The sequence below is a fragment of the Augochlora pura genome, chromosome 10, assembly GCF_028453695.1.
Source record: "Augochlora pura isolate Apur16 chromosome 10, APUR_v2.2.1, whole genome shotgun sequence".
In the NCBI taxonomy this organism is placed as follows: domain Eukaryota; kingdom Metazoa; phylum Arthropoda; class Insecta; order Hymenoptera; family Halictidae; genus Augochlora; species Augochlora pura.
Window position 1 is genome coordinate 27,656,061 of NC_135781.1, and position 25,473 is coordinate 27,681,533.

General features: G+C 42.8%; 4 protein-coding genes across 14 annotated transcripts; 1 reads left to right on the top strand and 3 right to left on the bottom strand.

Moving 5' to 3' along the window:
* Nucleotides 1-5: 5 nt before the first annotated feature.
* Nucleotides 6-3,930, bottom strand: LOC144475632 (uncharacterized). The gene is made up of 8 exons (XM_078191706.1): nucleotides 2,788-3,930; nucleotides 2,405-2,702; nucleotides 2,181-2,334; nucleotides 1,963-2,105; nucleotides 1,680-1,876; nucleotides 1,190-1,592; nucleotides 862-1,110; nucleotides 6-794 (listed from the first exon to the last, which is right to left on the bottom strand). The coding sequence occupies exons 1-8, from the start codon at nucleotides 2,875-2,877 to the stop codon at nucleotides 418-420; spliced, it is 1,911 nt and encodes a 636-aa protein (XP_078047832.1). The 5' UTR covers nucleotides 2,878-3,930; the 3' UTR covers nucleotides 6-417.
* LOC144475630 (fatty acyl-CoA reductase wat) lies at nucleotides 3,453-18,277 on the top strand. Of its 11 annotated transcripts, none has more exons than XM_078191698.1 (14): nucleotides 3,453-3,602; nucleotides 5,639-5,768; nucleotides 5,875-6,117; nucleotides 6,264-6,457; nucleotides 6,580-6,928; nucleotides 7,000-7,134; nucleotides 7,217-7,408; nucleotides 7,551-7,679; nucleotides 7,749-7,888; nucleotides 7,950-8,115; nucleotides 8,187-8,328; nucleotides 8,397-11,418; nucleotides 11,493-12,103; nucleotides 12,448-13,510. In XM_078191698.1, exons 1-12 carry the CDS (start codon nucleotides 3,553-3,555, stop codon nucleotides 8,591-8,593), a joined length of 2,067 nt encoding a protein of 688 aa, XP_078047824.1. In that variant the 5' UTR covers nucleotides 3,453-3,552; the 3' UTR covers nucleotides 8,594-11,418; nucleotides 11,493-12,103; nucleotides 12,448-13,510. The 11 variants fall into 11 exon arrangements, with proteins under 11 accessions (XP_078047824.1, XP_078047822.1, XP_078047825.1 ...); XM_078191696.1 differs by having other exon boundaries at nucleotides 8,397-11,390; XM_078191699.1 differs by having other exon boundaries at nucleotides 8,397-11,390; nucleotides 11,505-12,103.
* On the bottom strand, nucleotides 18,024-19,928 carry LOC144475638 (uncharacterized). The gene is made up of 2 exons (XM_078191728.1): nucleotides 19,387-19,928; nucleotides 18,024-19,329 (listed from the first exon to the last, which is right to left on the bottom strand). The coding sequence occupies exons 1-2, from the start codon at nucleotides 19,504-19,506 to the stop codon at nucleotides 18,457-18,459; spliced, it is 993 nt and encodes a 330-aa protein (XP_078047854.1). The 5' UTR covers nucleotides 19,507-19,928; the 3' UTR covers nucleotides 18,024-18,456.
* Nucleotides 19,929-20,033: 105 nt separating this feature from the next.
* Nucleotides 20,034-24,888, bottom strand: LOC144475626 (uncharacterized). Its single transcript, XM_078191689.1, has 9 exons — nucleotides 24,485-24,888; nucleotides 23,022-23,655; nucleotides 22,677-22,928; nucleotides 21,575-22,443; nucleotides 21,336-21,503; nucleotides 21,036-21,270; nucleotides 20,835-20,961; nucleotides 20,534-20,715; nucleotides 20,034-20,465 (listed from the first exon to the last, which is right to left on the bottom strand). The coding sequence occupies exons 2-9, from the start codon at nucleotides 23,556-23,558 to the stop codon at nucleotides 20,220-20,222; spliced, it is 2,616 nt and encodes an 871-aa protein (XP_078047815.1). The 5' UTR covers nucleotides 23,559-23,655; nucleotides 24,485-24,888; the 3' UTR covers nucleotides 20,034-20,219.
* Between the last annotated feature and the right edge of the window lie 585 nt (nucleotides 24,889-25,473).

Genomic DNA, 25,473 nt, shown 5'->3' on the forward strand with positions numbered 1-25,473 from the left:
ATTATTAAGTAGTTTCATAGAAATCACAATGTCCACTTTGACACAAATGAACAAATATAGATTTCAAACTGTGTAATTAACGTGTAATTGAAATAGATAATTTATCTCCTTATTTCTCTTTTATTATGGCTATCATGAACGCGTATAGTGTGAACAGAACAGTTTATTTTTACAGTCTCAGAACGCTAACTTAAATTCGCTAGTTTATATAGTATACATATTAATGTAAAACAGGCAATGTATTTATGAACAACTTCTTAAAATTATTATTATTTTATTGCATAAAATGTGATAATTTGATCTATGAAAATAGTCTTCAGAAGGATGCAAACTAATTATTTATTACAATTTTTATAAAAAATATATGGCTCTTAAAACTCTTTATCTTGCAGATATTTATTATCATGTTTTAGATAATTAATTACTTGCATCATCATTACGATCAAGTAATTTCTTATAGCGTTCAACCAAGTCGCTGATCGAACGTCTTCGTTGTTGATGAGTATTTACAATTCTTTCCGTTTCATTGCGAACAATTCCAGTCGTCCTCTTTTCGCATATATTAAGAACATTTGGTACTACATCTTCGATTTCAGTCTCATCTTCAGACTTATAATCTTTCGCAATAGATAAGTTAATAGGAGTAGTAAATTCAATACTCTTGTTACACACGGCCGTTCCTGACATATTCAGACTGAGTTCTGATATATCAGTCAATCCTTCAATTGTATTTACAATTGCAGTTGAATTTGCTTCTGTATTGGTACAAGGCACAGACATTACGTTTGTGATTGCTGTAAATAAAATAAATATAGTATTTATATTATGTAATGAAAATTAATGCTAAAATGATTTACAAACCTGTAGAGTTATTTCTTTTCGTACGTGTTGAAAATAATCGAGAATATTTTTCAGCTTGTTTAGAAGATAACAATTTTTTTTTACTTGAAACTGGAAGGACGTGTAACGACGGTGTGCTAATGTTAATTGTCGGCACAGAATCATTAAGATTAGTGCGAGATGCAAACAAATTTTCTCTTAATTTTGATCTTGGTTCCAAATTATTTGATTTCAAATGTTCATATCTCCGAAATAACGGTTTATGTACAGCTAAAAAGTAATTTTTCATATAGTTTTGTATATCCAATAATTCTAATTTCAATAACATTGTAAATAGTGCGATTTATACCTCCCACTGGAGTAAGATGTAGACAGTTTTGTAGATCAATTTCTACATCTGTAGAGTCGGTATCAATTTTTATAGATGGTGTCGACATTAAAAGAACATTATTAATAGGAGATACGTCCAAATCATCGCAACTTTGAGCGATATTATTTTTGTGTAATACATGGCATAACTTTTGACGTGTTTTCGATGCCAATGTTTGAACGTCTGATAAATACATTTGGAATATGTTTAAAGCTTCAGTCACGTCCTTACAACTCATTTCTGTCTGTAGTCGACACACAGAGAGGTCTTCTAACAAATTTAATTTCAGTTGTTCGTACAACTGAGTCAATACAGAATTGAATAGTAAAAGAAAATTATGTAAATTTAATTTTTCATTTGCATATAATTGAAGTAGGATGGTCTGTAACAGAAAAGGTTTTTTTTTAAATGTTTTATAAATTCCAAGATGAGAATTAATTATATAAATAAGTTGTGAAACATTGTATACTTTTATATTGTAAGGAAACAGTTCAGACATCTCTATATAATTTATTTTCTGGTATTGATTTGCATCCAATGTTTGAATATCACTATTGTTGCTTAGTACTAAATCATTCACTTTCTGGCTAAGTTGGTTTAGAGATTTCAAAATTGAATTTTTATCTTGCATATAATTTATGCATTGGTGTATAGATGACTTCCACTCTGAAATTAATATATGAACATTCCACTTAAAAATTTAATTTGAATATAGAAATCATGCGATATGGCAGTTTAAGCATAACTCTAACTTTGTATCACATCTTCATTATTTATATCTGCCAAGGGTTTTTTAATTGTACAATGAACAGGAGCATCATTTGCAAGAATTTTAATTACTTGTTCACTTTCGAAAATTTCTGTTTTAATATTGCTCAATTTCTGCTCCTCCTTCCTAAAAACAAAGAAATTGACAAAAAATCTTAATTATGTTACAATATGGATAAAGTATTGAGAACCTAGATATTACTTTAAAAACGTGTTAGCTATATCTTCCATTTCCACTAATTTATGATGTTGAGCTGATATATTAGAACAAATCTTTGCGTAGGTTTGTTTTAAAAAGTTTCTTCCTATATCTGCTTCAATTCCTACTTGAGGAACAAACATAACATTGTGGATATCTGTAAAAATAAACATATTGTAACAAAATAATAATTAGTAATAAAATAATTTCAACAGTAAACACCTTACTTGTAGATATAATATATTTTCGTAATACGACCTGTGACAACTTCCACATAATAATCACAAACTTGCTTCCACCAGCATGAAACAAATGAGAAACAAGTATATTTGGAAATTCAACATCACGATTCTCCGCGGATATGATTGTTAAAAATGTCTTAACATTATTACGGTATTTTGCTTCCGTCTTTTTACATGTCACTGGCCATTCGAATAACTTTTTAAAGCGTTTCGAATCGTACACTGTTAATAAATAATGAGACGTATGTAGAAAACCTGCAGTATTAGGCTTGTCAAACATGCCCTACAAAATGCCATATAAAACAGAAATTACGACGAGACACGTATTTACAATATACGATATGTTTTATTTAATAATAATTATTTACCTCGCGAAAATGTTGTTTAAAGTCCTCGCTGGGCGGAACTAATTCAGTCAGTAATAAAACATTGCGATAGAACGAAGCGCTAATAGCCATTGAATTCGAAGAAATTGACAGTTTTTCTAGGAAGTTAGGTATATACGATATATATTACTATCTTAATCACTTAAAAATATCACAACAAGAATATTGTAAGGCCGCTCCATTAACAGTTACGCGAAATCATTTGAATTTCAAACACAACTTGTTGCTAAGTCATAAAAAGAAAATATGTACATAGAATGGTACACCACTACATAATACTGAAAGTTCAAATAACTTTCTATGGAATTTTTAAATGAAAATCATTTTTTTGAGCTATATTTCATTAATTTGGTTACTATGGTGAGTCAACATCACATGTGTACACTTAAGAACTAAATTTTATAAATAATGGGAAGTTTCCAAGGTATAATATATTTTTCGATTTAAACCAGATCCAATCAAATCTTAGTGAATCTAGTGATTTTTTAATTGTGTTCTTTTATTGGTCCTCGATATAAAGTGGAAGAGTCGCCACAAGGGGCACTGTATAAAACTAGGAAGTTTTCTTTCGAACGACGCGCGTTTAGTTATCTTACATATCAAGTGGTGCTTTTCTAGCCGAAATATCAAGGTTTAATTGTGACGTTATAAGTTTTTAAGTTGATTCAATTCATCGGTGTGTACTTTAAAAAATAATGACAGGATACTGACAGAACGTAAGACAGCTTTTGACTATTTGGCGCCAAGATGTTTATGAAGCAACTCTATTCGCAAAATTATCAACAGATGAACCATTGGTAATTATATTTTATCCAAAAAGACATAGTCAAAGTGTAATTTTCTCTTTTTTTGATTCTACACTTTTTTTTACTTCTTTTTCATTCTTTGATTTCCATTCATTTTCGTTGTTGTACATACAAAAAAATGACAACGTTGCATTGTTGCTCTAATAGATTCCTGTAACTCCTCACACGTTGGTTTTAAGTGTACTGTTATGAAAAACAGTACATCGAGTACAACATGTACATTGAGTTTAAACCTTCACAATTTCTCACAATGTTTCAAATTAATCTTAAAGATTATGTATTTCCTTTGACTTTTCACGAGTAGTTGCTTGTACACACTCGTCATTGTCTTCGTCGTCTGTGAATCAGTTACTGTAGACCGGTGTTGCATACTATTAAAAATTATTGTGCATAGTTAGCGACCTCTATGAGGACCCTTTAAAAGCAATACATCTTCGCACATTCTCTGTTGGTAACGAAATTTTATTAACCATAAAATACGTTAGTAACAAATAAAATAATGCGGGCTTCAACTCATTACAATTTACTCTTATGGTAATAACTACAAAACAGGTTCATGTCTGGAAAACTATGCCACATAGAGGGTTGATTTGACCCTGATTCGATTCTTTTTTGTCAAGAGTTTCGCATTATTGATTTCGACTTGCGTAGGCACAAACGATTTTTCTGAAAAACACAGGAGAAAATAGCTAACTGCAATCGATGCTTTATGTAGATCATTGTACGTAGGATTATTGCAAGTGCGCAGAAAACGTGTCTGCTATAAAAATAGTTGTTCCATAAGCATAAATCATATCTGTTCAGTTCGAATAGATAATAAAACCGTACACTGACATTCTGAGAAATAAATTGGCTTCTTAAGAATCCGCAAACACGCGACGACGTGTTACAGGAATGTAAGAATTGTAGTATTTTCGGCCATGTATATAATGGAGTATGCTAAATCGAACTTAATTGGTTTCCAGAAACTCGTTCCTTGTACCACCTGTTCGTCATAGTTCATTCAAACAGATATGTAGGGAGTGATTTAATCGAGAACGATAGCTCAAAATTACCACACTCCTAGCAAGAAAGTTTTGACAATGTAGCGTACTCTTTCTTTCAATGTAAAAACAATTAATCAGCAAAATGATGAATCCTTTTCACAAGGACACGAAGCATCGAAGTCTAAAGACGGCGAGAGGGGAACCAACTGATGTATGCGCGGCAATTAAAAGTAATCGGAGAATTCCGTATTGATTTTGTTTTAAGCGAAAGTCCACGCTGCAGAAGCAAAAGAGACGAAATTTTCGTCAGTTAGAAATTTTCTCTCGAATTCTGAATCTAAGAAAATGGTCGTAGGATCGACGTTCAAAGTCAAAACTTATGTAGGACACGATAAGCTCTTGGGCGCAAGTCCGTAGTAGCAAACGTGACTTTTCGATCGACACCATGTAGTCGTTCCGCAAGGTACGTCGATAGGTAAGTCAACAGTCACAACGGCTGGAGCGACGTTCGCATCGCGAATGCTTGCTGTCCAGTTTCTTTTCCGAGGTACGTTTTTAGCGAGCCATCAATTTCTGTTCGTAAAACGCTCAGAACTGCACATTTACTTCGACCATAAGTTACAGTGGCGCTGGTACCATGTTTCTTCCGCTTCCATTCTGTTTATTATCGGTTACCTTTGCGTTTAGGATCGTGCGATTCTCTCAGCTTACAACTAATATATATTATTGAAATATCGACGCGAGTCCGACATGTCTTCGGTGCATGCCTCGACATCACAATAATCCGAAGATTAACTACGTTGTGTTTTTGGCGTGTATTCAACCCATTCACATTTTTCTTTCTACCATTCTGTTTCTGCTACTAGGATCATACATTTGTTGACCTAATCAAGTTCTCGTGTGAACTAATATAAGAAAATGATTGCTGATACATCGGTTTCCTCCTCTTCTGTAATATTTTAAGTGTATAGCTGAAAAAGAATTAGAGATTAGACTGTCGGGCTGATAGAATCGGTAGAAAGATAACATTTTCGTTTCTAGCAAATCGGTAGGGATGTCCTTCTTCGGCTGGAAGGGAAGCAGTCGTTCCGAAAATAGTGAGCACACCGGGCGCAACTTGCAGGATGGCCTCTTTCAGATTGCCTCTCAAGCTTGCCATATCTTAGTACAAGTAAGCCTTCTGCAAGTTTTACGAGAATGCTGGAGTGGTCTCACGTTTTGTCCGGGTGAAATGCATGCCGGTATACTCACTAACTACACGATATTCAATTCCGAAGGTGAACAACACGCACAATGTTTCGTACGGTGGTAACAACAACGTAAGGAACATTGCGTATTCGAAATGCTCCGTGAAGGACGAGGACTCGATAAATCCCGCGAACACCACCGTGAGCAAGGGAGCTTCCTCCACCGTAAAGTCCTACACGAAGTATGCGAAGGAGGCAGCGAAAGATCAGGACGTGGTCGTGTTGCTGCCGCATCGCAGGAACAAGACGACTTTCGTCAAACACAAGTTGTCTGTACGTAACTGAATAATCTTCCATTATTATTAAATCCCAATGATGTTTTAATTGAAGTTTATCTTTCCTTGCAATGCGTAGTATTATGCCCCGGGACATTTCGCTTCGTTTCGGTTAATGTCGCTTCGCCTAATTACTGTTTGCAGACGGTTTCGGAAAACGCGCGGCTAGAAACGAATCCGTCGGGTTGCATCACTGGTGGCAGCGGGGGTAGTAACATTTCTGGCAGCGGTGCAGTTGTCCACACCAGCAGCGTTGTACCCGATGACGATTTTGATTTATGGGACCAGTCCGGCTTCATGTTACGGAATGATGCCGATGACTCGTTGACGAACGGCAAGTTAGTAAACCTTTTGTACTTAGCGGATAAGCGTTTGATAGCACGTGCTCGTCGAATCGGATGCTCGGAAAAGATAGAAATATTAATTGCGGGCCTCTATTGTTTGCGCTTGGCAATAATAGATGGGGAGGAGCGCAAGGATGGTGCAGACCCAGTTGCATACCAATCACCATCATCTTAATTTTGATAGTGCTGGTCGTTTTATTGCCATTGTTGGATCACGCGACGGACAAGTACGTCTCGAACAGCACTGTTTTTGGTTTTAATTCAAGTTGCATGGACGGCTGCAATTTGTCGTTCGTTGAGAGCATACCGATCGGCATGAATTACACTCGGGACACTCTATTCCTGCAAAGCACCTACGACTCGTGGACGGAATTGATCTTGCTGGCGCGAGAGAAAATAGAGATAGCCTCGTACTATTGGACTCTGAAGAGGGAGGACGTGTACCCAGACGATAGTGCGAGACAGGTGAATCGATCGATTTGAAAATCCGCGTCGCATTTGCGATCTGTTCGACCAACGAATGTTGATCATTTCAGGGCGAGGATATATTTCGTCTGCTCCTCGAAGCTGGAAGAGACCGCAACATTCTGTTGCGCATCGCCCAAAACATACCGTCCCAAGTTAGCCCGAATATCGACACCGAAATCCTAGCGAAAAAAGCAAATGCCAAGGTAAACGTCGTTCAGTTTATAGGACAAACTTTTAGCAAACAAATAGAGGGATTTCCGAGGAATTTAATAAAAATTCAAACAGGTGAAAAGTCTGAATTTCGCGGCGTTGTTCGGAGCAGGAGTGCTGCACACGAAGCTCTGGCTGATCGATAGAACGCACGTGTACGTCGGCTCAGCGAATATGGATTGGCGATCACTTACACAAGTGAAAGAGTTTGGATTGCTAGCTTTGAATTGCAGTTGTCTGGCCGACGATTATGCCAAGATATTTGATGTAAGTTTTTTTTTGTATCACCGAGAAAAAATTCTACGTAACTATACCATTTTCATGTCAATTATCTTTGGTGACTAGATAAATGAATAACGCCGATAGGCATTGAAGACACATGTCCATTACAATAATGATTACTATTTAGGTTTACTGGACGGTGGCAGAGGATGGTAAAGTACCAGATGTCTGGCCGGACACGGTAAACACTAATATTAACGTTAACAATCCAATCAATTTTACGTTTATGGACAATAGGTATCGAACTTTCATATCGGTGAGTGTCTACATTCTGTCGCGGTGAGATTCGGGTGGCTTTAAGGACAATTTTACACGTACTGTTTAGAGCTCGCCTCCGCCTTTCTCACCGAAGGGTAGAACCGACGACGTCGACGCGATTCTTCATTGCATCGAAAAAGCGGAGAAGTTCGTCTACGTTGCGGTGATGGACTATTTCCCCTTGATGATATACTCCACTAAAATCAAGTACGTGTTTTCGAATGTAATCATTTGATATGTTTTATCGTTTGAACGACAACCCGATTAGGTATTGGCCAGTGATAGACGATGCCCTACGAGCCGCTGCCGTCGAGCGGAAGATCCAAGTGCGGCTGCTGATATCTTCGTGGAAGCATTCGCAAAAGTCAGAGACTCCGTTCCTCAAATCGCTGGTTGAGTTGACTGGTAGCTACCCGGGTGTGAAGATCGAAGTGGTTGGTAGCTTCTTCCTTCTAGACTCTGAATCCATCCTATGGCATTAAAACTTGAGCAATATTTATTGTAGAGAAGATTTGTGGTGCCTAGCAATCCCCATTTCGACAAAATCCCATTTTCGAGGGTGAATCATAACAAATACATGGTTACGGACACTGCCGCGTACGTGGGCACTAGTAATTGGTCCGGAGATTACTTTACAAACACCGCCGGTGAATATGCAACTCCATCTATTTTTTTCCTACGATCTATTTTCGAATTAGCTTGAGACGTGTTATAGGTGTGGGAACGGTATTTGAGAGCATCGGGGACCAAACGCCTGACAATCTTCGTCAACAATTGGAGAAGATTTTCCTTCGCGACTGGTTCTCGGAATACGCTCACGCCTTCAACAGTAGCCTGCCTGATGGAAGAGAGTCGACAGGTTTCATTGGAGTCGACTATTACTCGCGATCGTCGAGCTACATTTTAGCGTGACAACGGCCGCTTCGTTAACGAGCCGATCAAAAAATCAGAATCATTTCTGGCTGGTTAGCGACTTGACTCGGAGCTCTTAAATGTCAACTCTCTCGTCATTCGCAAACTTCTTTTCTTATTTTTTTCTCTTCTCTTCTACGAAACACTTGGTTACGATTGTCCGAACTCTGCAAATATCGCCTTCGTGCGGACGTTGTGTTTGTTCCGCGTGCGTCGCGCGCACCGATACGTGCGCACGCTCGTCTTCCTTCATGATTCCTTTTATCTCCGTTTTTCCATTATTTCATCTTCTTCGGGAGGCTGCCTCCCACCTTTTCACTCCTCTCTTCTTCTTCTGCCCCCTCCATTTTCCGTCTCTGCGTTACGCCCTCGCGTATTACGTTTCCCCTCCATGGGTTGTTCATTCTCCGTCGTTCTCAGCTCGTCGATCATACGTGAAGACGCACACAATTGAAATTTTAAACATACAAGAATAATCTTACATAACGTAACCGCCCGTGTGCCTTGGCTGAAGTGCCCTTGCAAATGTTTTCTAAGAGAGATCGGCTCGAGAGACGAGAGTACATCATCGTTCGACACGCAAGTGCCGGGAGAATAATCATAATCTCGAAAGCGATGTTTAAAGGTAACGAAGGATTCCGCGAGATGCGCTCTCGCCGCTCGAAAAACCCTGAACCCGGAGACGTCTGGGACAATGGTCACGTGGTCACGTACCTTTGTCCTAAAATATCTCCACTATTTTTGCCACGAGTAAAAATCCGCAATATACATATGCAGCGGCCCGACACCGCAGATCGTAGATAAAATCGTAAGTAGTAGAACAATTTGCGTGTGTCTCCGCAAAAAGCCTGCCTCGAGTGTTTCGCGTTACGTAAATTGCATGGAATACTGCGTGACTTTTTGCTCCAAAAGAACTTTACCATCGTGACGTTGAAGAGTCGATTTGTGTATGTGAAATATTGTTTTGTAAAACACGATGCCCCATTAGATGGAAAATTCTTAACGGCGGATTGTGCCTTGAAAATCATTGTACTTGTGGATTTACCTCTACCGTTTGAGATCTCCTGGCGCGGATCGCCGGAGACTTAAATGCTTGATCAGGCAGTATTTATTTTTCTGCTAGACTAATCGTGGCCGATTCCCACAGTATTATTTTTTAAGAAAATCAAATGATGTTTTCACTGTCGTCGATTCTACATTCGTCTATTGCTAGCATATTCAAAACGGTTCATTCGTAGAATGTATGGTGTCGTATCGTGAAACACCGAAGAAGATAAATCAACCTTTGCGATGTTTGCTGTTTTGCTCGTTTTCTTAATGTTTTTTGTGAATTTTGATCCTGGGCAACTTTTTTTCATACAGTTTGTTGTAAAACAAGTTACTACTTGTTGCCTTTACATTTTATTTGTGCTTCCATCTTATATCGTATACTGTCATTAATATACGTGTATATATCCGTCATTACAATTGAGATTAAGGTAACAAAACGTGAGAACTCTAAGCCGACTAATTATTTGCGATAATGAGCATTTGTCGTGCTTGCCGAGGTTAGTCTGCCTTGTCGTGGCCGGTGTCATATTTCAAGAATATATTACTGATTAGATATATTGATCAGTGAAAGAAGCCATTGTTAATAGTATAAGTGCCTTAGTCTTCTTTTTATTGTTATTAATATACTTTATACATTTAACAGATAAAATCAGTCACGCAGTCGTAGATAAAGCATAACTGATCGAACGAATAAATAAAGATTAAACCCGTTGGGTCTCTCTTATTCCAAAAGAAGTCGCTGCCGGGTCTTTTTGACCTACACATTAGATATCACCGGACATTTAAACGACAAAATGTACAATGCTTAGCTCATTAACACCACCAAAGGTGGACATTGAAACGCATTCAATGAAATCGGAACTCAGTTTATATTCTTATATATCGAAAAGTCTGTTTCGAGGCGTGGCTCGCTCCGGCAGCAGACTGTTAATCAGCAATTAAAGCGATCTAACCAGCAGATCGGATCTTTATTTGCACTGTGTGACATAACGTTAACTTTACTCGCGATCGACTTGACGGAATTTCGAGTACACATCCTGAGTCAATAAAACAAATATGTGTTAGACAATGTTTCTTGTCGAGCATATTTTTCTCCTATCTTATTAACGACTGACAATTATTGTTTTTGCCACTGTCTACTTTACATCACTTGTAGAACTAGATCTCTGAAAAAAGCGTGATATATCGAAACGCGGAAGCGTACAGACTCTTCTGTCACGCGGCAGAATGAATAAAAATGCAATGAAAGAAAAAGATTAAAGGACACGGGGAATTCGTGTGTCACGTAGCCGTTAACGACGGTAATTCTTGCTGACGTCGCGGACGCATTCGGTGTCGAACCGACAGAGGCGAGCAAAACCGAGCTTCATCAATTGATTGAGGGTCATTGGTAGAGAACATGAATTCCAGAAGCGTGAACCGCGACAAAATGAACGGAAAAAGTTGATCGCCGTCGCCTATCGTTCGCGGGGAATGGAAGGCGTCGAATCGTTGCAGAAGAAATCAAACACACCATAGTCGCAAGCGTAAATGACGTTTCTTCGACGGCTGCCAGGCGGACTTGGGACGTTGCGTGTGTTCAGGTTTCGTTGGAACTTGCCCAGTCGAAAACTCGTCTTTTCAGTGAGCGCGTCGGCTGTCTCACCTCTCCGTAGTAGCGCGTGTCCTTCCAGTCTATCTAATACAGCAACGTTCGTCTACAATTGTCATCGATCGATCAATCATCGTCTTGTACGATTTGCGTATGGTGATTTTGCAAATTATTAAATTATTGAGTATGAAATGCATAAATCATATAGAAAAATTATAGACTGACGTATGCATTTCATACTTAATGATCTAATAACAGCCTCCTGATCAGCGGTAGAGGATTTGGTAGAATGACCTTCCGGAGTTAATTTGGGACTTGGAGAAGGTATGCTGGCAGGCGCTAGGGGGTGGAAACGAGTGAAAGCAGACAGTGCAAGTACGCGCGAAGAAGGTGCGAGCAAGGGGCGATAAAGGGACAAAAAACAGTAAAAGAGGAGCAGAAGAAGAACCGTGTACGGAAGGGAGGTGTCAACTGGGGGGTCGAACACGATCAAGCTGACCAGGAAGGGGAAGCAGAGTCAAAGGGTAAAGAGAAGGGGCAGCACAGTAAGGAGAGTAGAAGGAGGAGAAAGGAAAAGCGAGAGCAACGACGGCACGAGTGACAATTCTGAGGTGTATCGCTTGCAAAAGACTCGGGCAAGGTGGCATAAGAGGAGGATCGGTAAATTTGCGCGAGGAGAAAGTTTCCAAGGTATCTGGTGTACGGTCGTTCGCGTCGCTCGTTCTCCGTCCGTTTAATCGACGATTCCGACGATTTAGCTTTTCCCTCCGTTACATGGATGGCCCGTTGAACGGTATTCGCTCGATCGGCAGTTTTATTGACACTTGAGAGCGTTGCGCGGGCATTCGTTGCACACAACACCGGATAAGGTCAGTGAAACTGTAACATTTTTCATTTGTTAGGTCGAGATCGATTGCGCGACGTTTGCTGAAAATGCTGTCGCGGAATTTTGTTTTCGAAAGTCGCCGTACCGATTAATTTGCCAACGTCAATTAGTAAGCGGACAACCGTTGGCAATTGCCACCCTTAACCGCTCAGCCGTTTTCTGTTCCCAGCAACAGTCGCTCTCGATAGTCTTTGATCGTCCAATCGAAACAACGTAGAGAAAATGAAACGTGATTTTTTGGTTGCACGGCTGTTTCCGCGCGTTCGGTCTTCAGTTTCAGCTTCATTAGCGATTCATCCCGTGTTTGTCCGTTGATCTTTTTCCCAGGGGAAACAAAAGAGAAGTAAAAAACCGACGAGACGAGAACAGAGAAGAAATAAATCGCCAGGGATTTTGTTATTCGTGTCCACGGCTGTCCGACGAAGGATACGAACCAGCCAGTTCCCGTGTGACCGTTGATCATTGCTGGGTCAGGATATAACGGCTCTACGTGAAATGTCAAATACTGTACAGTTAGTCGTAGTTTTGGTTTTCGACGCATCCCGTTCCAAGCCTTCGAAATTCTTCGTACCGAATCGAATAATTTAACGACGGATACCGTTATTAGTGTAACGTGCTCGCCCAGCATCCGTACCGTTATTTGGTTCGAGGTCCGACACGCGTCGGGTCTAGGGCGCATAGACATACACGCGAAGGTTGCTCGTTCATTCAGGGCCACAAGACCGCTTTTCAAAAAATTCGTTGTGCTACCATCACCTGAATGTCACTCCTCAACGAGACATCACCGTCGGAAGGTAGGGTCTCGCGCTAGACCGCGTCGTCTTGCGCAATCGTCTGATAATCTTTGAAAGATTTGGTAGACGATGCTATCAAACGGACACTGTCGATTGCAGGTTCTGCATGGGTGGGAGATGATATCGCATGTTCATTAATTACACTAGTTTCGCGCAGCTTTCTAGATCGCATAACGTAACGTCCTAATCGCGAGCTGTCGACCCGATAGATCCCGATAGATTACGAAGAAGTACAAGAAAACCTAGGGGGTGACAGTTACGTCATAGTCGAACAGAGGATCAAGCCAGATCCCGAGTGTCTTCGATCCGTGGAAACGCGATGACGCGTCGATATTCATACGGAAACGCGGTGCGCTGGGTTTTTCTCGATAGTGCACACCTCGGCGCAGCCGGTATCTATCAAATGGATTTTTCGATTCGAGACACGAGAGACGCACGGACGAAGTTCACTATCTACTTTCACTCTGCGACGGTACGCGGTTTCTCTCCGGTTAACTATCGTGAGAGTACGGGCGGCGCGGCGCGGCGGAACGAGTGGCAGGTTTTAAATCGGTACGTGCTTCGACGCATGTAAACGTTCCGTTCGATCTTTTTCTTTCCAGTTGTTAACGCGCGTTAATTGTTCGCGAGCAAACGTCAAGAGCATCCGGCAACCGAAAAGCAATGGTGGAAGTCTTATTAGAATCCTGCGGCCAGGACGTCGCTGTGCCGGAGAGCGGATGTCATATGAACGAGAATACGACGGAATACAGCCCGAGGCAGGAACGCGACCTCCACTTAGCCTCGGACGAGGCGAATCTCACCCCGATACAAAAGTTCTACAATGGGCAGAGCATCTTCGTTACCGGGGGAACCGGGTTCTTGGGAAAGTTGCTGATCGAGAAGCTGCTAAGGGAGTGTCCGGGGATTTCGTTCATTTACATCTTGGTGCGCCCTAAGAAGTGCAAGGATGTGCACCAACGCGTCGAGGAGCTTTTCGACGATCCGGTAAGAAAGGGAAATGAGTCACCCTCATCGACCGTTTTCATCTTCGTAGCTCGCAGTTTCCAGAGTTACGAATCTGTTCTACTTCTACTTTCGATAATACTGCGCTGCAGACCGAAGAAACTGCACCGACTTTCTCTCGGCGTATCAAGCGTCCACTGGTGTCGATCGCCGCTCCTTCTATACCTTCTTCGGCGTCGCCACTCTTTTCCCCTATCGCGTTCTCCAGTTTGCTGCAAGCTTCCTTTTTAATCTGTTAATCGGGCGAATCGTTTGCTCTGTACACGCAAGGAGCCCCGGGCGACTATGTTCCCGCCCGCCGCTATGTTTCATGTAGCAACGAAAATGTTTGGATCCTGATCGCTTGTGTCTGTCCAGGTATTCGGTAAGCTGAAGGAGGTGCAACCAAAGTTCAGACACCAGACCGTCGCAGTAGCAGGAGACTGCAGTCTGCCAGGATTGGGCATCTCTCCAACGGACAGAGCCATAATTACACGCGAGGTTTCGATCGTTATGCACGTCGCGGCTACCGTCAGGTTCGACGAGAAGATGAACCTCGCGGTGCCGATCAACGTACGCAGTCCCAAGGCTGTGATCGATCTTTGCAAAGAGATGCCGGGCTTAAAGGCAAGTGAACGAAGCGCGATGCGAAGCGACTTGTCGCGCCGCGAAAACGCTTTCTCGGCGACCGTACGTGCCGGCAATTACGAAAGCGTTTCGAAGCTGAGAAGCGTCGAAAAATTCATTGAACGAGCACAACGAAAAATACGGCTCCGATTTCGCCTCGTGGCCACCGGTTAAAGATGCTAAGAGAACAAATTCGATCGTTTCAGTCGTTCGTGCACGTGTCGACGGCTTACGCTAATTGCCCGCGATCGTTGATCGAGGAAAAAGTGTACGATCCGCCGATGGACGCGGACAAATTGATCACTCTGATGGAATGCGTGGACGAAAAACTGTTGGAGGAGATCACGCCCCGGTAAAACCGCTTTCCGAAACTTTCCCGGTGAAAATTCCCACGCGAACTCTTTATTTGGTCGTCGCATAAACCGTTTCTTCGGACATTACAGATTGTTGGGCATCTGGCCGAACACGTACACTTTCACGAAGGCGGTAGCAGAGAGCGTCGTGAAGAAAGAGGCGGCCGATCTTCCTGCCGGAATATTTCGTCCCGCGATCGGTTCGTATTTGTTGCGTTATTTCGTTTCCTCGAATAACATTCCGCCGGCTCTATTCTTCTTTCTCTGTCTCTGCTTTATTGCCGTGACTTGGTCTCTCCAAAAAAAAAGCCGTCGAATGAATATAAACCAGTCAGGCTTGCTAAAAACTGAATTTTATAGTGATATCAACGTATCGGGAACCGGTGCGAGGATGGATCGATAACTTGTATGGACCAACCGGTGTCGCTGCCGGAGCAGGCACCGGGATCCTGCGATCTATTCATTGTGATGGATCGATCCATGCGAACGTGGTGCCCGGGGATTTAACCGTGAATGCTCTGATCGCCTGTGCTTGGGACGTTGCGAATCGCTACAAGTATGACACGCGGACGAACGACGTTTACTATCTTCCTACCGTTGTCGCGTACCCTATTTCCGTTACCATTAACATGATCGAACCATCCGCGTAATTGCAGGTCTACGACTACCAAAGAAGAGAAGAATTACGACGTGCCGGTCTACAATTACGTTTCGAAGGACAACGCTATCAGCTATGATCAATTGAAGACCATGTCCGAGAAATACGGGCTCGAGTTCCCGACCGAGAAGGCGATATGGTACTATAGTTTCCGTAACCACAAGTATTGGATAGTTCACTTGTTCTACGTTTATTTCCTTCACCTGCTTCCGGCTCTGCTGATCGATACCGTCACGCTCTGCGTAGGCAAACAACCCAGGTGAGATTTCTTTGACTCCTTCTTTCGATTTCTCCCTGATCATCCGCGATACGTAACTTTCATCTCTATTGTTTACCGAAAAAGAATGATGAAGCTCTATAAAAAGATACACAAATTTATGGACGTGTTGAATTACTTCACGACGAATCAATGGACGTTCACGAACGATACCGTCAAAGCGGTGATCAATAAAATGAGTCCCGAGGATCGTCAAAATTTCGTTTGCGACGTTACCACGATCGATTGGGATCAGTACTTCCGGACGTACATACGAGGAATTCGTATCTATTTGATCAAGGATCCCCTGGATACTCTTCCGCAGGCGCGGGCCAAATGGCAAAGGTATTCATACTTTGTTCTACTTACTTAGCTACTTAGTTCTAGTCCTATTATTTTCAATCTGTTATACAATATCGGTTCTGAGTGATATCAGTTATGGAACTGAAGCTGTTATAAGTAGATTACGAATTTGATGCATTTATGAGCTGAAATATAAAATTGCGAAGACATAAGAAAAATTTTATAACATTGGTACGCTATTTTCGAATCGTTAAAATGATTAAAAGAAACACAATTTATTTTGAGTTCAGTTCTGTTTCGAACAATCGTCTTGAGAATTTTTGTCTAGTTATAAAGTCTAGTTATAACGTACGAATGAAACATTTTGTTTCATGTAAAATGAACGGAAGAAATAGTTATACGAATTCATTGTGTAGTTATAATTAGTTAAAGAGTGGATATTATGTCGGTTCTACAACAGTCATTTTCAGTTCTGGGTTTCGGTTAAGCGTTATGATTCTAATTTCATTCTACTTAACAAATGTACCGTATTTCCGGCAGGTATTACAAGTATGGATTCTATATTTACGTTGAAAATGCATACGATATGATCGCATCTTCGTAATACTTTTGTAGAGCGTTTTTGTCTGTCGCACAGAACCGAAATCAAGAACCGAGAATTAGTTGTAATTGTTTCAAGTACCGAAACCGATATCTTTATTGTTTTCATACAAAGGTTATTTTATCGATTTTTTTTTCCAGATTGTATTGGACCCATCAGGCGCTGAAAGTGATCTTTGCATACGCGCTTCTCCGAATATCTTGGCTGGTGTTGTACTATCTATACCGATTATGCACGTGGCAGTCCGTCTAGCATCATTGTACATGCCTCTTAATACTATTATTTACAATTATGCACATGTGTGTTTGTGTGTGTGCGTGTTTGTGCGTGTGTTTGTGTGAGCGCGTGCGTGAACGCAAATATTCAGTATCGAGAGGATCGACGTTATCGAAGCGAAACGATTGCCTCTCGGCGAGCGAAGCTAATGGCAACCCTTAGCCATTTTATCGACGCACTGAATAGCTCCAACGCGGGACTGGATAAGAAAAGGATAAAAAAAGAACGAAGCGGCCGAGCGGAATGTTCACGGTTATTTGAATGTGTCGCGTTTGCTTTTGCTACTGCAGCGTGAATGGAATTGTATAGAATCAGCAGAACTTGTCCGTTTCGGTTTCGCCTTTTCTTTTCCTTGTTCTCTTTTATGCTTTCACGAGTATTTTCATAGGACAATTTTTTTACCGCGCGAACGGCGCTCGACAACTGTCCCGCCCGTTTGCGTATGTTTGTTATATTATACGTTTGCATTTTTAATGAAGGTCAACCTTTTTTTTTGTACAGATAACTCTGTTTGCTTTCGTTCGTTCCAACCTTTACACACAAGCTCGAATAGCAGTCCCAAAAAACATGAAAATCAACAATTCAGACTATAAATTTGAATTTAAATAATTAAAAATAGATTATATAGTGGCATCTCTAGCGGTGAAATCTCGAACTGCGTGCCAAAATTATCTACTGACGATAACTCTGATTCTTCCGCAGATGGCGGTACCATGTAAAACCGTAGAATATCAATTTAGCGTCATTACACGTAGCGGCAAATTGCTGAGGCTATCGGACGAAATTATCAACCACCAGAGTCGTCCATACCGGTAAAACTACTAAAATACGAACTCTAGGTTTTATTTAAATTAATCGTTGTTACCGTAACAGTTATTGTACCGGCGTAAGACCCTACAAATATGTAAAAATACACCGGTACCAGTCTCTGATACAAACTACTTCACCACTACGCAATTTTTCAATTGCAATTTTTCTATTTTCAAATTGTTTTTTTTTTTGTATTTATTTTGAATTTTTGTTCGTAGTCTTCTCTTTTTTAAACGCAAACTAAATAAATTGAAGCAAACAGTTTTCTGTAGGTACAAAATGATGACCTTTATTAAAAGCGTAATTGTACAGTATAAGGAATGTGTGCATATAAATGCTGCAAGATTGAAATATCGTCCTATGAAAATATTTGCGGAAGCATAAAGGATAAACACTGTATATCATATAGCAAATATCGGCGAGAATCATATGTGGTTACACGTGTCCGTGTTTGAACTATTTTGTATGAGTAATTAAACAATTAATTTAACAGAATCTGCTTAAAATTACTTTATAACAGCTTTGATTTGTTCGTTACATCTCGGAACATACGTTTCATCTCAAAGACATAATTTCAAAGTTTGACGATCTTCATTGTATAAGCAGTATTGGTGGTTTTGATAGAAACGTGTTATTACGAGACGGAAGAATCTTCGTAGAGGAGCGAAAGCAGATCAGAATGATTCTAGGCGCGCCGATATTAAAATACTGATCGATATCAAGAACAGGTACACATACGATGACGCGATCGTTGTTGAGAACGTATCCTGACCACTAGATTTTGAGCATTTGCAAGTCCCCGCTTTGCAAATCGTGTTATTTTGAATTTCGGGTTCCAGCTCTGCTTTGTTATGGTAGTTGATCTGATTTGGTAGACGATTGTACGTGCTCACGATCTTCTTCGAATGGATACTCATCGAGCTCTTTCCTGACGCGCAGGTACTTCTCATAGTAACGGAGTCACTGGCGGTGATGCTGATGCTTGTGTTTGAAAACACACAATTCTCTACGAGGACATCATCAGCTTCAACAATTAATTTACCAGGATTCTTCAAATGAAATTTCGAACGCACGATTTCCACCTTCAAGAATTTCGAAAAATAACAGGAGTCCGCGATATTTCGGAACTCGCTGTCCACTATGCGCAAAAGGTTACCCTTCTCTTCGGAAAAGTGCAATTTATCCGCATACTCGACCGTTACATTCGTTAGGATAACATACGCGATCGAAGTGTTCGAGAAAAGATCCCCCAAATGACCGATCCTCACGTCTTCCATCATGATCATGTTCATCTGCTTCGTGTAGCTGAAGATTTCTCTCGTCAAAGACGGTATTGACTGGATATGCGACAGTTTGAGGTCCTTGAAGTTCTTCGACTTGGGGATCAGTTCGAACATCAGGGTGCCTTCTATGTTGTCCACGGTGATTTCCGCGAGTTGCGAGGCTAATATCAGGTTCTTATCGGAGAGGTGTGCGGAGCGGCAGTATTCGATGTGCAGACTCGTCATGTTCTGGTAGTCACGGAATTTACCGGGAATCTCAAACCTCTGAAAAGTCATAAAAACAACAAGGGTTTCACGTCCGTTATCCGATAAATATTTTACCTTGCTGTCGGCGCATCGACAGGATACCCCGAATTTCTCGTCTGTCTTGCACTGTTCGTTGATCACTGTATATCCGAGAACCGTCACCACGAAACCCATCAGTCCGATCATTCGCTTCATTTTTCACTCTCTTCTAGTTTCACCAAATTTTAAAGGAAGACTTCTACGACCGTTTTGTACCAGGTATACCAGAGCAAGGTCCGTCGAGTTCGACGTTTCTCGCGGAATGAAAAGTGATCTGGAGGATGCAACAGGATCGGCGGGACACCTCTCTCATCGAATCAGAATTGGTCAACCGTCGAAATTAAGATGGACAGTTGTTTCACGCCGCTTTTTTACGTTGACTATGAGTGACGTGCTCGACATACGATTTAAACGCGTTCTGTACACTAAACACGTCGACGGTCCTGATTGTTCTACCACCAACAAGGCGGTAACTACTTTTGCTGTTAAATCGGTTGTGCCACTTCCGCATCGGAAGCGTCTGACAAGTCCATACAACCAGAAGTCTAACCGCACACTTTTTTTTATCACAATTTCCGTGATATATGCGCACTATCCTTCTTCCTATTTCGCTTAGAATCCTATTATCGGGATTTTCCAGTAGTTGGGAAATCGTCGAAGAAAATCAACTATAATGTCCTCTGTACTTATAAACAAATATTTATTGTATCTTGCTTAATTCTATGTTACGCGATCGACGATACAGGTCGCTAATTTGCACTTTCGTTCCATTCCCGTCGATCGATAGTGTGCCGATCGACGGGAAACTCAGGTGGGGTTTGAGTACCATTACTGTACAGATGCGATGACCGAGGATTTACCAGGTGACATCACGATCGTTTGTAAATGACTTTTTTGATCAGGCTTTTCCTTTCCGGTGACACGAGCGCCAGCGGCACTTTTCCTTGTCGATTCGATAGATTCGTTTGGCCGCCGGCCTGGATCAACAGCCAGAACAGCTCCCTTTGCTTCTCCACGGGAACATTGTTTGAAACTGTGGCTGCAGCGTGCAGGGGAGTGTCGTGATTATAATTAACCGTGTTCACTAAATCGGCGGCATACTCGTCCAATAACACCTGCGAATCGAAAGCGACAGGTGATAACGTTCTACTATTGTCGAAAGTATTGTTCGCTCGTTAGGTACCTTGACCAACGTGGGATCCGAGGTCAATGAGATAGCCATGTGTAACGCGCTGTCGCCGCGTTTTCTCTCTTTTACTCTGGGATCGGCTCCGCACTTGAGCAACAACTTCACCGTGGCCACGGACGAGACCTTTTTTGTCACGGGCTCGTGGGACTCGATCGCTACGTGAAGGGCCGTTTTCCCTATAGAAGAGGAACACAAAACGTTTATCGCCCTATTTTAGAAAGAGTAGAAATCTGCAGAACTCTACTGAAGTAGCAGTTTACTTAAGGAAAGAAACTATTAGGAACCGAACGCTAACCATCGTAGTTTCGTTTTGACAGATCAAACACCCTGTTCCCTTGCACCGTTCTCAACGCCAGCAGCTCGGTCATGATTTCTGCATGGGAGTCTCCCTGTCCCGCTACCAAGTGAACCAGCGTGTTACCCTGCAAGTGCACACATTACGTCACAACACCACTATGCGGAAAGTAACTTCGAAGGGTTGAGAATATGAACATACGCGGGTGTTGTACAATTGTTGGCTGACATCGATAGATTTCTGCAACATCGTGGCGGCCAGGTATCCGGCGACGTAGGAGTACTGTGGACAGTTCAATGCTGCCAGGTAAAGCGCGTCCTCTCCGCGATTGTTACAGTGGGAGAGCACATCTCTTGGAGTGCGCTCGACCAGCGGCGCCAGGACAGCTTTATTCTCCGCGAGCTTGACCGGATTCGCCACCAGGCGCATCAGCATTCTGTCGAGAAAGGAGGATAACATATAGTAAATGTATAGTAAGCGTAAATTGTCCTGTTTACTTACGTGTTGCCGTTCCCGTCTGGTTTCGCGAGCTCCTCCGGCGAGAACTTGAGCAAATTCTTCATAGCGCGTTCCACGTCCACTGGATCCACAGCGTTCTTCAGCCTTTCGCTGGCCTTTACAGACGGAAGCTTCAGTAACGGCCAGGGTATGATGTTACGATCGGAATTTCTGAAACCACCCGACGTAAGTTTATACTCTACCTATGTGCCATGAGTAATCAGTAAATGATCGGTACTCACCGCCGTACGTAAGTTCTCGGCGTACCCTCGAAGTTCGTGACCGTTTTCGGTATGTGATGATCATCCCCATCGTTCGTGTATTTAGATGTCTGAAATTCGGTGACGCGTTGCTTCCGATGACGCTCGGAAAGGAGAAGTTGCGTCTCGATACCACTCACGTTATTCAAGCCGTTCGCAACAGGGCGGTTGGCGGACGAACCGGTAACCGAAGGTTGTGTAATAAAAGACGGAAGCACTGGTTCTGTGAATCGATAGTCATTCGTAACGCCGCTGCGAGCAGGGACATTTGGAACTATGGCATCGTAGTCTCTGGTTATCGGGTTCTCGACATTGGGTATCCTGTAGTCGAACATAGGATAGCAGTTTGGAGACGTTTCGTACGCGATCCTAGCGACGTCCGAGTTGTTTCGATAGGAGGTAAAGTTTATGTTAGTTGACACATTAGGGATCTTGTCAGGCCTGATTGGGCGCTGGTGAGAGGGCTGCTCTTCGATTTCCCGTTCTTTATTCTCTCCTAGGTCCCTCAGGACTTCTTCGACTAGCTGAAGCTCGTTGTTGTCGATCGTGTCGACGTTGGATGTGTCCTCAACCGGCTGAACGGTCTCCGAACAATTACCGTTCTTCTCGAAAGCCTTGAAACTGTCGTTCCAAAAGGAGAAGTTGTCCAGGTCCTCGTTATATCTCTCCTCGACCCTGGAACCTAGGATTCCGTTGACAACCCGATAGCCGACGGGGCTGCAGGGGTCTCCATAGGACTGGTTTGACGAGGATGAGAATGAGGGGGAGGAAGAGCAGGGCGACAGAGAGTAGCAAGAGTTTGGTAGATCCTGGGGCAGCTGTGAATGCGTGTAGGCGTTAACAGGAACGATCTGCGAAATATCGTCTCTCGTGAGAAATCATCGACGATAGAGGTATAGCCGTTCAGCTGCAAACTATTATGCAAAATTCCATCGGAATGAAGTCTGACAGGATTTTCATTTCTTTTATACAGGAAAAATTCGATTCGACTTTCTAGTTCGCCCGCAGGAATTCGCGTAAACGTCAGCAGCCTTGCGACAGCAACTGCAATCGCAGTTGGAGGCGATCCGAATGCATTGCTTACCCTAGGGGAACCTAGTGGACTTTGCACCTGCTTCAAACGATTTTGTATCCATGGATATTCTGTGCTCGATGTGCAATTAGAGTCCCTGCTCTCCGAGCCCGAGACCAGAGGCGAGTCTTGGCTAGGCGTCGCGACGCTAGTCGTTGTCATCGGGCTACCACTGGGATAGCATTGTGCCGATTGGAAATCTCCTCGCAACAGCTTCTGCAGCAACGCGGTGTCATCGTCCTCACAGGCTGACCCGAAAGCGAACTATAACAGAGAAATAAACCAATGAACAATCGATAAACGGTGAAAAGTACTGGTCGATAAACACGCAAGAATTGAAAAAGATTAACAGCTCACGTCAGCGTTCGAGTCTTGGATCTCCGGCGATCTCTCGATCCCGTCGTCGCTCAAGTGGTCCAGGATCGTCCTTGCGTTGGTCTGCAGTTGATCGAGACACGCGTTCAGCCGCTCGCAAGATTCTTTGTCCCGGAGGATCTGCACGGCAGTCTCCTCGTAATCGAAAAGATACGCTTCGTTTAACCTCGGAGCCTGCAGATTCGGCTGTCTCTCTATCGACCAGTCGTAAGGTTTATCCCTGGTTCCTTGCAGAAACTGCGACTTCATCGGTCCACGAGCTATCAACGGATCGGTGCGATCTGCATCTTCTTCGTTGCCGTTATCGTCTGGATCCTTTTTATCGTCATTGTTCTCGTTGTCTAACGTTATGTTCCATTTCTTCTTACGATCGATAGGTTCCGCACGATCCACGGAACCGATCTTCGGACTGGTCTCGCACGAGAGTCGTAGGCTGTCGATTCTGTCGATGATGCCTTCGAAATCGTTCGGTGGACAGAGTCCGGCCGAGTTTCTCGGCAGCGCGCTCGTGTTCGCCATCTTCGGAGCCTGCTTCCGGTCCTCCGGTGATATCTTTATGTTCGGTACAATTCCTTCCTGAGGGATGCCTTACATTCACCAGGAGTTAGTTGGCAACCTGCAAGAAGAACACTGTTGGGGATCCGATCGAATACTCCCCATTCGCGAAGTTCGGGAAGAAGCCGCGGTCATCGTGCCCATCCCTGACAATCACTAATCCAAAACCGCTTTAACACCTTTTGCTATGCCAATTATATTACACCGCATTACCATTGCCCAGTACTATTTCATTACGAGCAATCGTTTGTGCATGCGGTCCAAGGAACACCATGATTGTATTAGTTGATCGCTGCATCATCGCTGCCCGTAATCTTTTTAAACTTCCCGCCTCGTACGGTCGGAAGCTGCGGTTACACCATCGGAAGACGACGCTAATCCCCACGGATCTGATGCGAAAGTCGGAGAGAGTTGTGTCGGTGTCGGTAGCATTCGTACGAAGAAAACATTCGATATCACCGAAAAAGATGCAATCGGCTCGCGCGTCAGGCTCCTATCATCTTATTGCGGGGGTATCGCGACAGATATAGCTGCGTGCTGAGAGTTGCTAGCTGGGAGTAGATAGCATTAGCGATCCGGTTGTGTGTGTGTGCGTACACGGGCATGCACACGGCCGGTGCATTTGCGTCGCAGGCTATCTTGTGCGTCACCGTTTTGGTTGGAAACCGATGTAAACCCGGGAACACGACCCGTGGTATTGGGGTCGCTTCGTGGCATTCGCCTTTCCACGGACTAGGCTCCCTTCGACTCCACTCGCGGTGATTCGTGACGCGCGTACCGATCGTCGATTGTAACCATGAGGACATGTGGTAACCGAACGTTATGCCCAGCACTCTCTCCGGAACGGTGGTCGGATTTTGGACGCGAATAGAAAGAGAAACCGCACCTACCTAGCTGGGTTGCAGGGATCCAATCGGTCCGTGCGAGTCGTGCAGTCGCCGCGTTCGCCCGCTGTGTTCTGGAAACCGACCTCTCCTCCCTGGACGGTCGTATCCATCGGTCGTGTAGGAAATCTACTCGCGGGCCAGTCTCCCGCGACTCGCTACACGATTACGCTACCATACCGCGAGCGATAGTTTCCACGCATGCGCGAGTCTCAATGACGTCTTTCGCAGCCGGCCATTTACATACTGATGCGCTTCGAAAATGCAGCCCAACAATTGTCGCCGCATATGATTCTCCTATTAAACGCTGCCAAATTCTACAAAATCTACGGCACGCTACCGATGCATCCACGAGATTTTCCTCAACTTTTCGACATTCCGATTAGTTCGACGCGTCTATGGACCTTTCGTCCGCATCAATGAAGATGCAGATAAACCACTGACAGCTGCTGGCCCAGTTAAAGTAATCGTATCACTGTTCCTGACTCATTCGGCCAAGGTCATTGTCAGATGTTTCAGTATATTTTTCGAGAAGGAGATTCGCTTGCAATTACGATAAATAAGTGCCCCACCTCTGCAACTCGTGCGATTCGTCACGTTCAACATGATAGCATGATAATTAATATTTTAATCTAGGTCGCAAAACAGTCCATGCGATGAATGACCAATTGTACAAGCTGAATTACCTTGCTTGGTTACTTTGCATTTGTATGGCAAGAATTATCGAGGCGGTGATAGAGCGTCAACATTGTGAAAAGAGATACAACCGACTTTTATCTTTTATTTAAAACGATGATGATAAGCCTCTCTTACGGAAAGCTAACATGTTGATAAAATATGTAATAGTCGGTGGTATGCATAATACTTGCGGTCGAATGAGTCGATCAGACGATCCAGCAAGAAAAAAAAAATGGCTATCTGCAATTTCTTGAATTTTCTGTTATCGTCGATTGGACGTATTTGTTTAAAAGCCGCAATGATAGCGATCGATAGAA

Coding starts and splice junctions, on each gene's coding strand:
- LOC144475632 (XM_078191706.1), bottom strand. CDS start 2,877: ATGGCTATTAGCGCTTCGTTCTATCGCAATGTTTTATTACTGACTGAA. Junction 2,335..2,404: donor AAAATATATTATATCTACAA/GTAAGGTGTTTA, acceptor TTATTTTTACAG/ATATCCACAATGTTATGTTT. Junction 795..861: donor GAAAAGAAATAACTCTACAG/GTTTGTAAATCA, acceptor TTTTATTTACAG/CAATCACAAACGTAATGTCT.
- LOC144475630 (XM_078191695.1), top strand. CDS start 3,553: ATGTTTATGAAGCAACTCTATTCGCAAAATTATCAACAGATGAACCAT. Junction 7,889..7,949: donor ATATACTCCACTAAAATCAA/GTACGTGTTTTC, acceptor CAACCCGATTAG/GTATTGGCCAGTGATAGACG. Junction 8,329..8,396: donor TTACTTTACAAACACCGCCG/GTGAATATGCAA, acceptor GACGTGTTATAG/GTGTGGGAACGGTATTTGAG.
- LOC144475638 (XM_078191728.1), bottom strand. CDS start 19,506: ATGAAGCGAATGATCGGACTGATGGGTTTCGTGGTGACGGTTCTCGGA. Junction 19,330..19,386: donor GTCGATGCGCCGACAGCAAG/GTAAAATATTTA, acceptor ATGACTTTTCAG/AGGTTTGAGATTCCCGGTAA.
- LOC144475626 (XM_078191689.1), bottom strand. CDS start 23,558: ATGGCGAACACGAGCGCGCTGCCGAGAAACTCGGCCGGACTCTGTCCA. Junction 22,444..22,676: donor GTCCACTAGGTTCCCCTAGG/GTAAGCAATGCA, acceptor GATATTTCGCAG/ATCGTTCCTGTTAACGCCTA. Junction 21,504..21,574: donor CCGAGAACTTACGTACGGCG/GTGAGTACCGAT, acceptor GGGTGGTTTCAG/AAATTCCGATCGTAACATCA.